The following is a 13,124-nucleotide window of genomic DNA, read 5'->3' on the forward strand; positions in this document are numbered from 1 at the left end:
AGGCTGCTGACACAGAAACACTTTGGCGCATTTTCAGAGGGAGAGCTGGGCTGATAAAGGCTTTTCTGACAGCGCTGGCTTATCGTCCTTCGATTTATGCTGCTGTTGCTCTAGGCAGCCTTTGCATTTGGAACCCAGCCTCGTGAATGAGTGGGATAAGCTTTGCCGATTTATCAGCGTTTTTAATCTGCGGCGATGCCTGCGTGATGTGTTTTTGTTATGGTTGCTGAATGGTGAGAGCTCACACAACGTCTACGCTATGACAGCAAAAGATTCTTCCAGGGAACTCGCTACTCCGGAGACGGAGATTTACATACGGACTTTCAAAGAGCAAATGCATTTAGAACTTGAGCTTCCCAAGCTGCCCGGGAACAGACCTACATCTCCGAAAATTTCTCCTCGCAGCTCACCGAGGAACTCTCCATGCTTTTTCAGAAAGTTGCTTGTGAATAAAAGCATCCGGCAGCGTCGGCGCTTCACGGTGGCACATACGTGGTAAGATCTGCTGGGTATCGGGACGGGTTTGCAAAACAATGTATGTAGCTGTGCTTCCAAGTGGAAAACACACTGAGATTCATTCACAGCACTTGCTGCAAGCGTTAAATGAATAGAGCAGAAGGCAGCCAAAGTATGTATAATGCAGTGCCTCTACAATTGTCATTCAGCTTCTGTTCTCCAGAATAAATCCAGCCCATTATTCATGTGCTCGGTGGCTAATCTCTGCTGAACAAAGACGGCAGCCAGTAACTTTCCCGGGTGTTATGTTGCTGTTGGTGGTAGACTGTACGAATTGATTTCAGATCCTTCAAGCTACCTTTTTGCTTTGCGCCCGTCAGCGCTGGCTGCAGATGACAGCACAGCACAGACCAGGCTGTGTGGGCAGGGGACTCCTGGGGTTAGATCATGGCGAGGGCTTCAACTTGGTGATGCGTGGCTTTGGACAGTTGTTGCTGGCTTCTGACATCCCTTCTTTCAGCCATTTTCACAGAAGCTCCAGCTAAGAGCTTTCCCTCCCCTTCTAATTGCTAGCCCCGAGTCCATTTGCATGCCGTTACAGGTGCCTGTGAGCTGCCTCTGACTGTCACTTGCACTGGTTGAGCCATGTCACAAGCAGTAACCAAAACACACGACTCGGGGAAAGCCAATGAGAACTGCATTGCTTCATTTCCTAAATTTGCTCTATATGCCTTGTGAAGCCCACTTTTTAAATTCCAACACTCTAAAATACGCACCAGTTGACTGGGAGAATTAAACCAGAAAACTTTCAGTAACCCGAGGATTTTTAAACCAGCCGTGTTAATTACCTTCCTGTTCCATAGCCCGGTTCAGAGGAAGGAGGACGAGGCTATCCCACTTATGTCTGTGTGGGCCAGATGTTTTGGGGTATCTGAAATACCCATTGCTGTCAGCTACTTTTGTAACTAGGGTGTTATTTTAAAATGGTTTGAGTCATGCTCTAACCTTTCAAAGCTGTAATTCGCTCTGTAATTTAGTAACAAGTGAATTACTAAAACTCTGATACTTGCATAGAATGTGTTAATAGCTCTTCCAGTTGTACTGTGCTGCTAAATGGAACAAAAAACAAGAGGAAAAAACATGAACTTTGGTATCGGGGAATTGTACCGAGCAGTGATGGGATAACTGATTGCTTTTTTGTTGATTTGTTTGTTTGAGATGCTTTTGAGATGCGGCAGCCTGTGATTCAAGTCATACTTCTGGAATCACACAGACTTTCTGCTTGTTTGTCCAGGCAGTGATAACAGCTGCCCAGCCTGCTGCATGCTGCAAGCTCTCGGCGTAGCACTGTAGTTGGTTGTAGGCAGCAGCGTTTATGTCTATGCACATGAATTCCTCGAACATCTGTCATATCTCTCAGCACTGCAGCAGTGGGGTGCTGTTCCTCGTACCCCCACCTGCACGCCTGGAGAAAGGCGTGCCGTGGAAAAGCAGCAGTGCTGGGAATGAGTCGAGCAGGATGCGGCCAGCCTGGGTGTCTGCATTGCCCGATGCAATCAGCGTGTGTGTACACACACACAGACACTACAGATGTAGCTGATGGCCTCTGCTCGGATCACTGGAGCTGGGAGTGTGCTGGGTTTGTTTGTCATGGAAGAGTGGAAGGTTCTCGTGCTCTTCCTTTTTTTAAGATTTTCAAATCAGGTGGTTATTAATTGCACATAGGTGTTTTAACCTTAGATAAGAAGTCAGCTACTGTCAAAATAACAAAAGTTGCCCTTGCAAGGAAAGGTTTCCACAAGGTATGAGTGCGTCTACTTGTGTAACACAGTCAAGACAGACAGCTGATCCAGACATGCCGTCAGTTTGGGTTAAAACAGGAGGGAACTTAAACTATTTAATTGTGATATAACATCTCATGAGGATGTCTGTGGAGCTATGTTGCATGTGTGCTGGGAGTAGGACTTTCAGCGCGGTAACGGTATGTGCTTATTAGTTGTAAATCTGCTGTGCAGTGCATGCAAACATTCATCACCTGAGCCGAACGGAGACGCCGTTTATGTAAGGTGTTCTTTTGTGCTGAGCTGGGATGGAGTGTCTGGGCAGGAGAGGAATTGCCTCAGGAGGAAACCTAGAAGGAACACAAACTGCACAATAACAAAAAGGCAGTTAATCCATGCTGTTAAAAATCATGTAATCTATAACCTTGTAATCTATAGCCTTGTAAACAGGAAACTTCTGCAGTTTGGGGATCAGTGACGCGGTAAATTACGATCTTCCACCTTCGTCCTGACTGCTAATGTCAGTACTTGATGAATCTTCTGCTCATGCCCTTCATTTTCAATTTCCTGTCTTCCCTTGCTCTGTTCCTTTGCTTATTAATTAATTGTCTTTTCTGGGCATTTTCTTTCCTATTTAACTAAATGCATTTCAGCTTTTTTCTCCTGATTATGTTGATAAGATCTCTGTCATCACCAGTCTTCTCCAAAGTCCGATCATCAGATCTTACCCAAAAAGAAAGAAAAAAAAAATCTATATATTTTAAACAAGACCATAATTCAAATGCTTCTATCTTCTAAATCTTCCTTCTCCCTCAGGATCCAGTTCTCATGACAGTGCATATGAGAGTGCATTACCAACGTGTCAACATAGTGGCCTTCAAGCATCCGTCAGGCTGATCCCTGCCTGCCTGCAACCCCTTCCATAGTTTGCCATGGCTGGTGTTGCAGTGCCCAGTCTTTGAGCACCTCATTCATATAAGCTCAGAGTACAGAAACTGTTAAGCCTTCACTCTTTTTCCTCCACCAGAATCCACAGGTCTCGTTCTTCCTTTCTTACAACCATCATTTTTGCCTTGGAGATCTGGAAAGCCTGCATCCTCTTCCTTCCTTCGTGTTGCCTCCACTGGTGCCACTTGCGTTAGTTGGGATCTGGGGAGGAAAAGAGCAGGCAGTAGCTGGTGTGAACTGATAGGCGGCACGAGCCATCTGCATGTGGAACACGCAGTGCTGCCTGCTTGCAGAGTTTGCTCTGCAGTTTCTGGAGAGACGAAAGCATCTCCAGAAGCCAAGGAGAAGTGCTTGGTCCCAGCACTTTCAGGTGAAACATCACCTTCCCTACCCACTGCTCACGGAGCATCCTGCCCTTAGCCCAAGCACTTTCAAAGCAGTAGTTCTAAAACCAGCTTTTATTTTCTTCAGATCTGCCATCTTACTTTCATCAGTACTGCTGCTATCCCCGTGATTACACCCAAAGCATAATCCTCAGCAATGTCTTGCAAAATCCTGCTAGATCCAGCAATGTCTTCTAAAAGACAGTAGCTATTTTCTAGCGTGCTCTGCTGCTTGTCATAGAGCTTTGTTTAAATATTTATTTCAAGTTTATTTATGCTCCTTCACTAATGTTTATACAATCTAGATCACTTGGTTTCATAACATATAGTCAGTCATCAGCTATGTTGTGTGACGAGCACTCGCTTTTTAATGAACTGATTTCTTGGAATACAATGTTTATTGTCTTTTATCTAAGACTTGTGGTTTTGTGTTGTTGTTGTTTTTTTCCAAATTAATTCATATTTATCTTTCATCCTTTTGGTAAGTTTAAGCCTGCTTTTCCTTTATAGCTGTTATCTATTATGTAAAGAAAATACAGGGTAGAACAGAAATGGTACACTAGGACATTTTGCTCTGTTTTTTCTTTTGGTTATCTTTCAATGCAATTGAAATACCAACACATATTTGCTTTTTAAAGTATGCTGTAAAATTTAAATCATATGCTAGCCTTAATTTTTGGAAAACATGATCTGTTTTCATTACAAAATAATCTTCTGCGATGGAATTTACTAAGTTAGATAGTATGGCACAATCCAGTCAGAGGGGTAGCATTTGATTTTTTTCCAAGCCTGGTGAATAACAACTGATCGGTTTAATTACTTGGAGCTGCACGACATGCTGTCAGCACATCAGAGCTATCAAATGATGTCACGTTTTGTTTTGCTTTCTGATCCTTGTGCTTCTAGAACCAAATACTGAAGACTTTCCAAGTGGCAACCAACACTGCAGCAGTGCTTCAGAAAATTCTGGGTTTGGAGACTGTCTGTGTACTTGAAATCGCTGAGGATAACAGGCATGTTTATCAGATCCATCACTTTCTCCAGTCCTCACACACCTGTGCCTCTGACCCGAGGTCCCCACCAGCTCCATCAGGTGCTCGGGCATGGGATGGAGCCACAGCATGGCCCTGTGGGGCAGGGAGCTGCAGGCCAGCTTCATGGGCCTCACCTGCCCGAGTCCCACTCAGACCGTGAGATTGGCAGGGCTGCCTTTTGGATTCGCTTCTGGTTTTGAGGCAAAGCCAGTCTCTCGTAGCCCATCTCCCTCTGATAAGATTTTGGATGCGTTTCAACTTTGCTGTATACATAGCAGGATGCGTTTCCTTAATTCCGGCATTGAATAACATGCTTGCCTTAACTTCTGTGAACAAATCTGGTTTTGTTTTTCACTGGGTATTGATGTGATTTCAAGTTTGTTTTTCTTCTTTTGGAGAAATAGGATGGTTGTCTTGCTTTCTCTTGCTCACTGGTATCGGACAAACTATGTTGCTCAGTTGTCTGTTGAAACTCTTTGGAGAAACAAACTGAAGTGAGTAGGGAAAAGGAAGGGGAAAAACAGAAGGTTCCCTTTTTTTTTCTCTGCTGAATACATTCCTCCATGGGGGTTGAGCAACCTCAACAAGGTAGCAGGAAAGGTTCCAAGGGGCATGAAAATGAGAGAAGAGCTCACTAAACAAGAGAAATAAGCCCAAACGACAACAAAACCAGCAGCGTAATCTTTAAATCTGTCCCATCTGCACGTATTGCTCCTAAACCCTGCCTACAACCACGGAGGACGGGAAGGAGAAGCTTCCTTCATTCCCCCACCTTTTATGTGGGAAAACAAACTTTTATCTTGGTGTCAAAAACATAATTACCAGCTGTTAAAGATTCACGCAAAGTACAAGAGATTATGATATTAATGATAATTTGATTTTGATGAGCTCAGCTGTTCCTCTGGGAGGGAGATAGAAAGAGTGGATCTTCACAGAGAAATCACCAGGCTTAGGAGTATCTGTCCTGTATCCCTACCTCCACCTCCTCCCCTGCTCAAAGGGAAGAGTGGGACTCAGTGGAAGATGCCTGGTTTTGAAGGTTTAGGTGACTGTGGATTCACAGATAATGATGATTTATATCATATTTGCCCCTTCCTGAATGGTTTTTGGTACTTTATTAAGCTTTGTTAACAAAATCTGAAATTTTACATGTAAAGCAGATAAAATGGGTACCTTTATAAAAGCCTCTTCAGACCCTGTGGATATGAGTCCCAGAGGTATTCCCTACCTTAATGTAAAAATAAATATCTATTTCTGGCATTTTTGATACCTGGCTTACATGAGACTTCCTGACTTGGTGGCTGAGACCTGCAGACCCACGCAGAGAATCCAAGAGCAGCGACTCGCACGCCCAGCCTCAGCTACCCAGTCAGTGTTTTCTGTGCTAAAATGGTTTCTTAACAAAGTTCTACAGTTGAATTTAGCTTTGTCGAAAGCTATGTTGATATGTGAAACTTATTATTGTGATAGCATCTACAGATTTATATTTGCACTATACGTTTCCAGGAAGCGGGGTTTGCTTCTTACGTGCTTGAGTTGGTTGCCAGTACAGACTGATAAAGCACGAATGTGTCTGCCACATAATTTATGCAGTGTAGATTAGCTTCACTGCAGAGCTATATGTTCTCTGCTTCTTCACTGTTTTTTATCCTTTTCAGCTTTTTTGTTTCTGAATAACCACAGCTAGCTCTCCAAAATGATGTCTGTGTTTTACTTGCATTACCTTGCATCATCTTATGAGAACATCCCATCGGTTCCAGCATGATGGCAGGTTTCTGTGTCGCCCTGGGCAAGTCTGTAGGTCCTTCTGTACGGGTCGCAGCACAAGGCTTTTGCCGTAGTCAGAAGATGATCTTGGCAGAGGTGAATTAAAGCAGTGTCACAGAAAATGCTCTGCTGAGTGTGACAGGCGTCTTTGCAAACATAGATCTGGAGAAGTAGAAATTGGAGAACAGATTCAGGAAGTTAACAACGTGAAAATCACAGTTGTTCTCGGTTTCCTAGTGAGGACATGAATGAGTCTGAGATACAGAAGTGAAGCAGAAAGCTGAGCTTTTACCAAGCACCATGAGATGCTGCGTAAGACAGAATTGTTTGCATCCATGTTGTTCCCTCCACCTTACAATTCGCTTCTTGCCTTTTCTACTATGCTGTCTGGCCTGACAGAAAATATGGTGCTTCAGCAACCAGGAGGCAGCTTTGCTTGACATGTGTTAGTTTGCTGTAGCATAATACAAGGCTATAACTGATAGTAAATAATAGGCATTTGTGCAACGCTCTGACATAGTGACACAAGCGGAATGCGAAGGTAGAACAAGGAGACTGGTTACAGGAGCTGCCGATGGTGTTTGGGGGTGAAGCACTGTCACAGCTGCCCATATAAAAATATTCATATGAAATACGGTTTTATTTTTCCACAAAATAAATGCAAAGCTTGAGTCTGATAAACCTCTACCCCTGGGAAGCACTGAAAGAAAAATCAATTTTAAATTTCTCAGAGTTTTTTTCTTCTCTCAACTCCACGGACAGGTATGGCTGAGGGGCAGGTCAGGCATTGAAGAACACCAGAATAAGACTGTGCAAAACCAGCAATGAATTAAACGATTTATTTTCTTTTTATGGTAAAAAAATTACTGTTTTTTTGTCATACAAAACACTTGATTGGCCTGCCAGGTGAGGGGCTGGTGGTGCAGGATGGCCGACGGGGCCTGCCAGGCCCTGGGCCCAGAGCTCCCCTCCTGCGGCCTTGCTGTCCCGGGCACAGGGAGGCTGGGGACAGGGGCTGTCTTGTTGCTGTGATCCTTTGCTGTTAGGAAGCTGCTTACTTTGCTGTCTAGAGCTTGTTTTGCTAGGAAAAGAGAGCTTTTATGGGTAAGGTTAGGATGCCTGCGCTCCCTGGAACTGACCTCACCTTTCTGTGTTCAGCGGAGCATCGGGTAAAGGCCGCACGCTTTCTGTTGTTGAAGTTGCATTTTATCACAACAGAGCATTTTATTGCAGCTTTCTCTACAACAGATTTTAAGGCTACGAAGGCAAAACATCTGCACGGCAGTTAATGGACCTAGATGTGAACCATTTTTATCAGTTGGTGTGGAATCAGTCTGTACCCATGTGGTGCAGGGGTTCTTGTTGCCCTTCCAGCAGCTCCGTGTGTCCAGCATTGGGTAGCTCGGTTACTGCTACGATGATGATTTCTCATTGCCAGTTGTGTACAGTAAATGATGCATCTTGGTGCAGACCTCAGAAATGGAAAGTCTTTTTTTCTGAATGAAAATGTACAGCAGGTAGATTTTTCCTTATATATTGAATAATTTCCATTGCACTGCATCGCCTGTTTGTCTTGATAGTGAAGGCTGTGTGTAACTTCTTGGATTTCATCTTATTGATTTCTGACGTAGCTAGCTGTCTAGACATTGGGATGGAAAAGCAAGCGTGCCGTGCCATCTGAAAACATAACGCTCTGCAAAGAAACATGAGAAATTAATCCCATTTTATCACTAAAACAAAACAAAACAGAAATCAATTGATGTTTCTCTTAGCTTAGGCACAGCTTTTGCACTGATACAGGTTGTCAAAGTGCATGCAAACATAAAAAAATATTTAACAAATGACCTCCTTTTATAATATTGGCATGCAGCTTTTACCATAGTCTCACAGTATTTACTGTATGTTCTTGAAGCGTGCAGAACACAGTCTGTAAATGAACATTTGCTCCCTGCCTTTTCTCTTCAGTATATAAAGAACCATGTAAAGAGCTCTCTGTGTGAATTAGAAACGTTTTCTGCTGCTACTTCATTTTGAAAAGCTTTAATGAACCCTGCTGACATTGTACATATGCAGGTAATAATTGCATAAATGATGGACAACTTCATTAGGTTAGAGGGAAAGTTTTCTTTCATAACAATAATGTAAAATTAGCTCTCCCATTTTATTGGATTCATTATTACCAGGATAATTGGAGGATCTGAATCTGTACTGAGCCCAGTGTGTTCTGGAGCTTATGCCACAGAAATGAGGTTTAAGGGAACTCAGCATGATTCAGAATTCAGCCCTTGTATTTTCAAGTGTATTTTCAGATCTCTGCTTCTCAGAGTGATAATTCTTAGTCAAATTACGTGTTATGGTTTAAAATTAATTTTTATCATAGACCCAAGTAAGCATCCAGTTCGGACTGCCATTCTCTCTATAAACTGCAGCGTTTCTCTTCTTTGAGCATAGAAGATGGGATGGAGGAAGAAGAGCTACCAAAACGAAGAAATTAAGAGTAATTGTCTCATTTATGTATTACTTTATTTTGTATTTTTCTGAGGAGGATGGGGACAGAACAATCAGATGTAAGATGAGGAAACTCAAGAAGAGGCTGACAGGGAGCACAGAGCCAAGGCAGAAAGAATATGAGAGGCCGAGGAGCTGGGCAGGAGGAGCTGGGCAGCACACTAATCCTGCGGGCAGCAGTTTCCAAATTACTTCGCATCGATTCTAACTGATGCAGTGCCTGCCCGTCACTGGCAAGTCACACAGTCCGTAGGTAGTTACCAGCAGAGCCAGCTGCTGGAATTGCAGGCCAGTACAGCTGGGAGAGGCGAGGCTTTGAAGCACTGACCCTCACTTTTTCCTCAGCCTTCCAAATCTGACCGTCACCTCTGAAATGCTGCGTTTGTGTTCTGGCTTTGGAGGAGGTTTTTGTCTGTTTATCTCAGGTGAGAACCTGGTGTTAGTAAGCTGCACATTTCTTGCCTCCAGGATCCTTTCATCTGTGAGCAATTGTGGCTAGTGAATACACTGCCAGCCTCCAAAGGGTGTATGATACAGCCATCTACTTTTTAAAAATGCAGGTTTCTGTGAGTATGCAGGAGCCAGGTGAGGCACAGGTTAGATAGGCTTCAGGGCCAGCTTTCATAACCTTTATTAAATCATCTGTAAGAGATTTGAATGCATTTTTGCCAAAGACTTGCAAGCATATATGCAGACTATTACTGTTTAAATGTTGAAGAAAGTACCATGGGAGGACTAATTTACCTAGCTAGTAAATTCAAGTAGATCCAGATCTTGATGCTATTCAAACAACATTGTAAAACGTAGGTGAAAATAAACCATGTTCACAGCATGGTACACTTCTGTTCCTAGCCCTACCTCATCTTCAAGAGCTAGAATTTCATCCTGAAAAGTCAAGTTCCTGTGAGTGTTCGTAGCAGTACCATTTGATTTTAAGATGCTTAGACAGTGTGCTGTCCAAGTGCCCTTCTCTGCCCAATGCTGTGGATGTATTTCACAATATTGGTGTTTTCCTATGAATATGCTAAAAGCACGAAGTTGGTAATGTATTTTTTTTTTTTTTTGACTTAAATGTCTTTGTCTACTTTGTCATCTCTTTTTGCAGCTTCATAACCTTAGTTGAGTAGATTTTGCTCATCTGGACACATACATTTCTGTGGGATTCCCTTACCTCCAACCTGGAACGTGGCCCTGTTCTTACCAAAGGCTGCTCATGCTGCAGCTCACACAGAAGCAGAAGCAGCAGCATAATGACCATCAATATGAGTACGCTGAGTTAGAGCAATGTTTCCTCTCTGTCATAAAACCAAGCTGTTGTTATGCACCACAGATGGAGACACCTCTCCGCTGATGGATAAATGGCATGGCACTCAGTGTGAGATCCGCATGGCGTCTGGTAATGGCTGAGTGGCTGGGAGTCCCGCTGTAGGAATTGAGACACACGTGGGGGATCGGCTGAGGATCTAATTCCTGGACATTAACGAGTGAGTGCTCGTTTAAGAGGCTCTCAGCCCATTTGCCTCATTCTGTCCCCTCTCAAGCAAGTTAGATGGGGAATTGGAATATTTGCGTAAAGAGCAGATGAGGCAGCTAATCCTAGGGAGGCTCACTTCTGTCAGCATTTAGTTATTACAACGATGAGTAAATACAAGGGCTTGATTTCCCAATGGCCATCACAACTGCAGAGCTCTGAGCATCTTTGTGGTGTGCCCTCTGTGGTGTGCTGAGTACTGTGGCTGGAAGCCCTGTGTTTCCCACCAGCCTGCAGCAGAGGGCTGCAAGCCGTCCCCTTGCACCAGTTGCAGTGCTCTGGAGATGAACTGGGGCTGCTGGTGGTGACCAGAGTAAGTGGATAGCATCCCCTATTTCAGTATTTCTTTAGTGGTTGACATAAGCAGGAAAGATTTCAAAGCAACTGGTAATTTTACGTGTCTTAACTACGATCACTGTAAATTAATGGCAGCAAGCAAGCCCCGGTCACCTTTAATTTTTTGAGGTCTGGGCATTGGTCTGTTTTTAAAATCTCTCTTCCCCTGTAGGGAATGTGTCCTTCCGAATCTAGTCAAGGTCTGCATTGTCAGACTGGATCCTTTAACAAACTGTTCTGCTCAGCTGTTGGAGGTCAGAGGTGGATCGTGGAAGCAAGTGGCTCTTGCGTTGTCCCTCCAGCGTTTGCAGAACGGGTTGCCTCAAGCCGTTGTGGGCTTGCTGCTTGCTTTTTCAGCAGCTTGCTGTTAGACTAAACCAACATACACGTTCATTTAACAAACCCATCCTGAGGCCACACGCTGTATTGATAAATTCTTACAGCCCTTTTTGTGTGATACTGAGCTCCTTATGTTCCAGATGAAGCTGACAGAAGCTCAAAATGCTGTGTAATTCTCAGTCTTAGACATTGTTTATTTTTGCTTTCAAAGACAGCTGGTAACAAATGACGAATTATGTCCTTACAAAAAAAAAAAAAAAATCCCCCCCAACCAAAAGCAAACAAACAAACAAAACAACAAAGAAACCCCCTAAAAAAAACAACAAAAGCAATCCATTGCTGTTTAATTGGTATTTACAAGACAAATATGTACACCTTAAATGGTGTAAAGACTGTACGAGGGATAATTTTTTTTATAATAATAACCTTTTCAAGAGATCTCTTTGCCATCGTGTTGGTGATGATGCAAGTGATGACACTGACATAATAACAAGGAAGGAACAAAGAAGAAAAGGGGGTACAGGGTGGAGAAGGTAACGTTGGGTGATGCAGACTGAGAGTTGCTGTAATGAGCAGCCCACACTTCCTCCAGAAATTATTTTGAAATAAGCTTCCCTTGAATACAATGGCTTGGCAATATCTGTACGGCTAGGGCTTGTAGTCAGCTGCTGTCTTTTCTTCTGGCTTAGGGAAGCGTTAAGCAGTCACCTCTCCAGGCACAAGGATGTTTTCTCACAGTCCCTGCCTACAGCAGAAGCACCTTTCGAAACCACCGAGTCCTAGGGCTTGGCCCTGTTTTCAAGAAGAGAGTGCAGACAGTCTGCATCTACCCTACTTGAAAACTGCCTCCATAAGGGAAAAAAATAAATCGCTAAATGTCAGGCTTTGCTATTTTTACTGCATATCCCAGAAAAAAAAAGCTGTTGTGTTGCTGTATGCATTCGCAATTGCAGCACGCTGCATGCCTGCCACGGCTGATTATTCCCGTTTGTCTTCTACTTGTCAGTTGTTATTTTACAATGAAAGAAATTTCTGTAACAAGTTGTAAGTGCTTTCTGCCGGTCACCTTTTGAGAACGGGATGTGAATCTTCTTCAGCTGTGCTTGGAAAGCACTGAAGATTTTTTGACAACAGGCTCTGTACTTTGGGTTAAATCTTCATTTTCTGGAGTTCTGTAACCTAGGACTCCACATGAGGCTAAGTGAAAAACGTCAGGAGTTTGCTCTGTAGGACAGAAATATTTTCCGATGGGTTGTTTTGTTGTGTTCTGAGCATATTTATATTGTTTGGATTCACGTACTATTAACCACTAACCGAATTTGACAGCACGCTCCCTTTGTAGTGTACTCCCTCAAAATAGCCTCAAGCTGTACTTGAGAAAGGAATTCGGTTTTAATGGGCGGTTAAAATAATTCAGAATGAACTAGAAGGACTTAAAGTGATGGTAATTCACAAAGTGAAGTTTGAAAAATATTATGAATGAGGATCCTGGCCCTGTTCTGAAGCACCAGCTGTGGAAGAATTGACAAGTTCTCCCGGTGGCCAAGCACAGTATTGAAGGTTGAGCTAGTAATTGTGAAGGCAGCGAGGAAGAAAATGAGAAAAAAAATAAATAGGACTGAAAACTCATTTAAAGTTGTGTGCATCATGATTTAAGGCAGGTATTCAGAAGTCTTGGAGTGATGTCATGTATCGATCATGTAAATCAAAGTGTAGAAGACCAGGAGCGTAGTGTTCAGCCCCGAGGCTGTCGCTGAGAGGGGACCAGGCAGTCACAACCACTCTCAAGCTGAGAGCAGCTCCCCCAGGTTGATGACGTGTGGAGCCCTCAGCCCACGGTTTAAGGCCCAGGCATTTGGTTGCTGGGTTTTCTTTCCCTTCGTGTTTATCATGCAAACAAATGAGCGCTGTATTTCATTGTTAAAAATCTCATTTCTAAGTTGTTAAAGATGGAATTGCTCTCATAAGAGAGGTCTTGGTTAATATCCGATTTCTCTTGCTAGCGTGGCAAAGAAAAACAAATTCTAATTATTTCAAGACT

General features: G+C 43.3%; 1 protein-coding gene across 1 annotated transcript in view; it reads left to right on the forward strand.

The window, feature by feature from the left end:
- Positions 1–204: 204 nt before the first annotated feature.
- PDE4B (phosphodiesterase 4B) overlaps positions 205–13,124 on the forward strand; it is a 134,027-nt gene continuing 121,107 nt past the window's right edge. Inside the window, exon 1 of the mRNA XM_082766531.1 lies at positions 205–495. Within this exon, the coding sequence (XP_082622657.1) occupies positions 260–495 (236 nt within the window). The 5' untranslated portion in view covers positions 205–259. The remainder of the gene's footprint in view (positions 496–13,124) is intronic.

The sequence above is a fragment of the Aythya marila genome, assembly GCF_965140915.1.
Source record: "Aythya marila genome assembly, chromosome: 8".
In the NCBI taxonomy this organism is placed as follows: Eukaryota; Metazoa; Chordata; class Aves; order Anseriformes; family Anatidae; genus Aythya; species Aythya marila.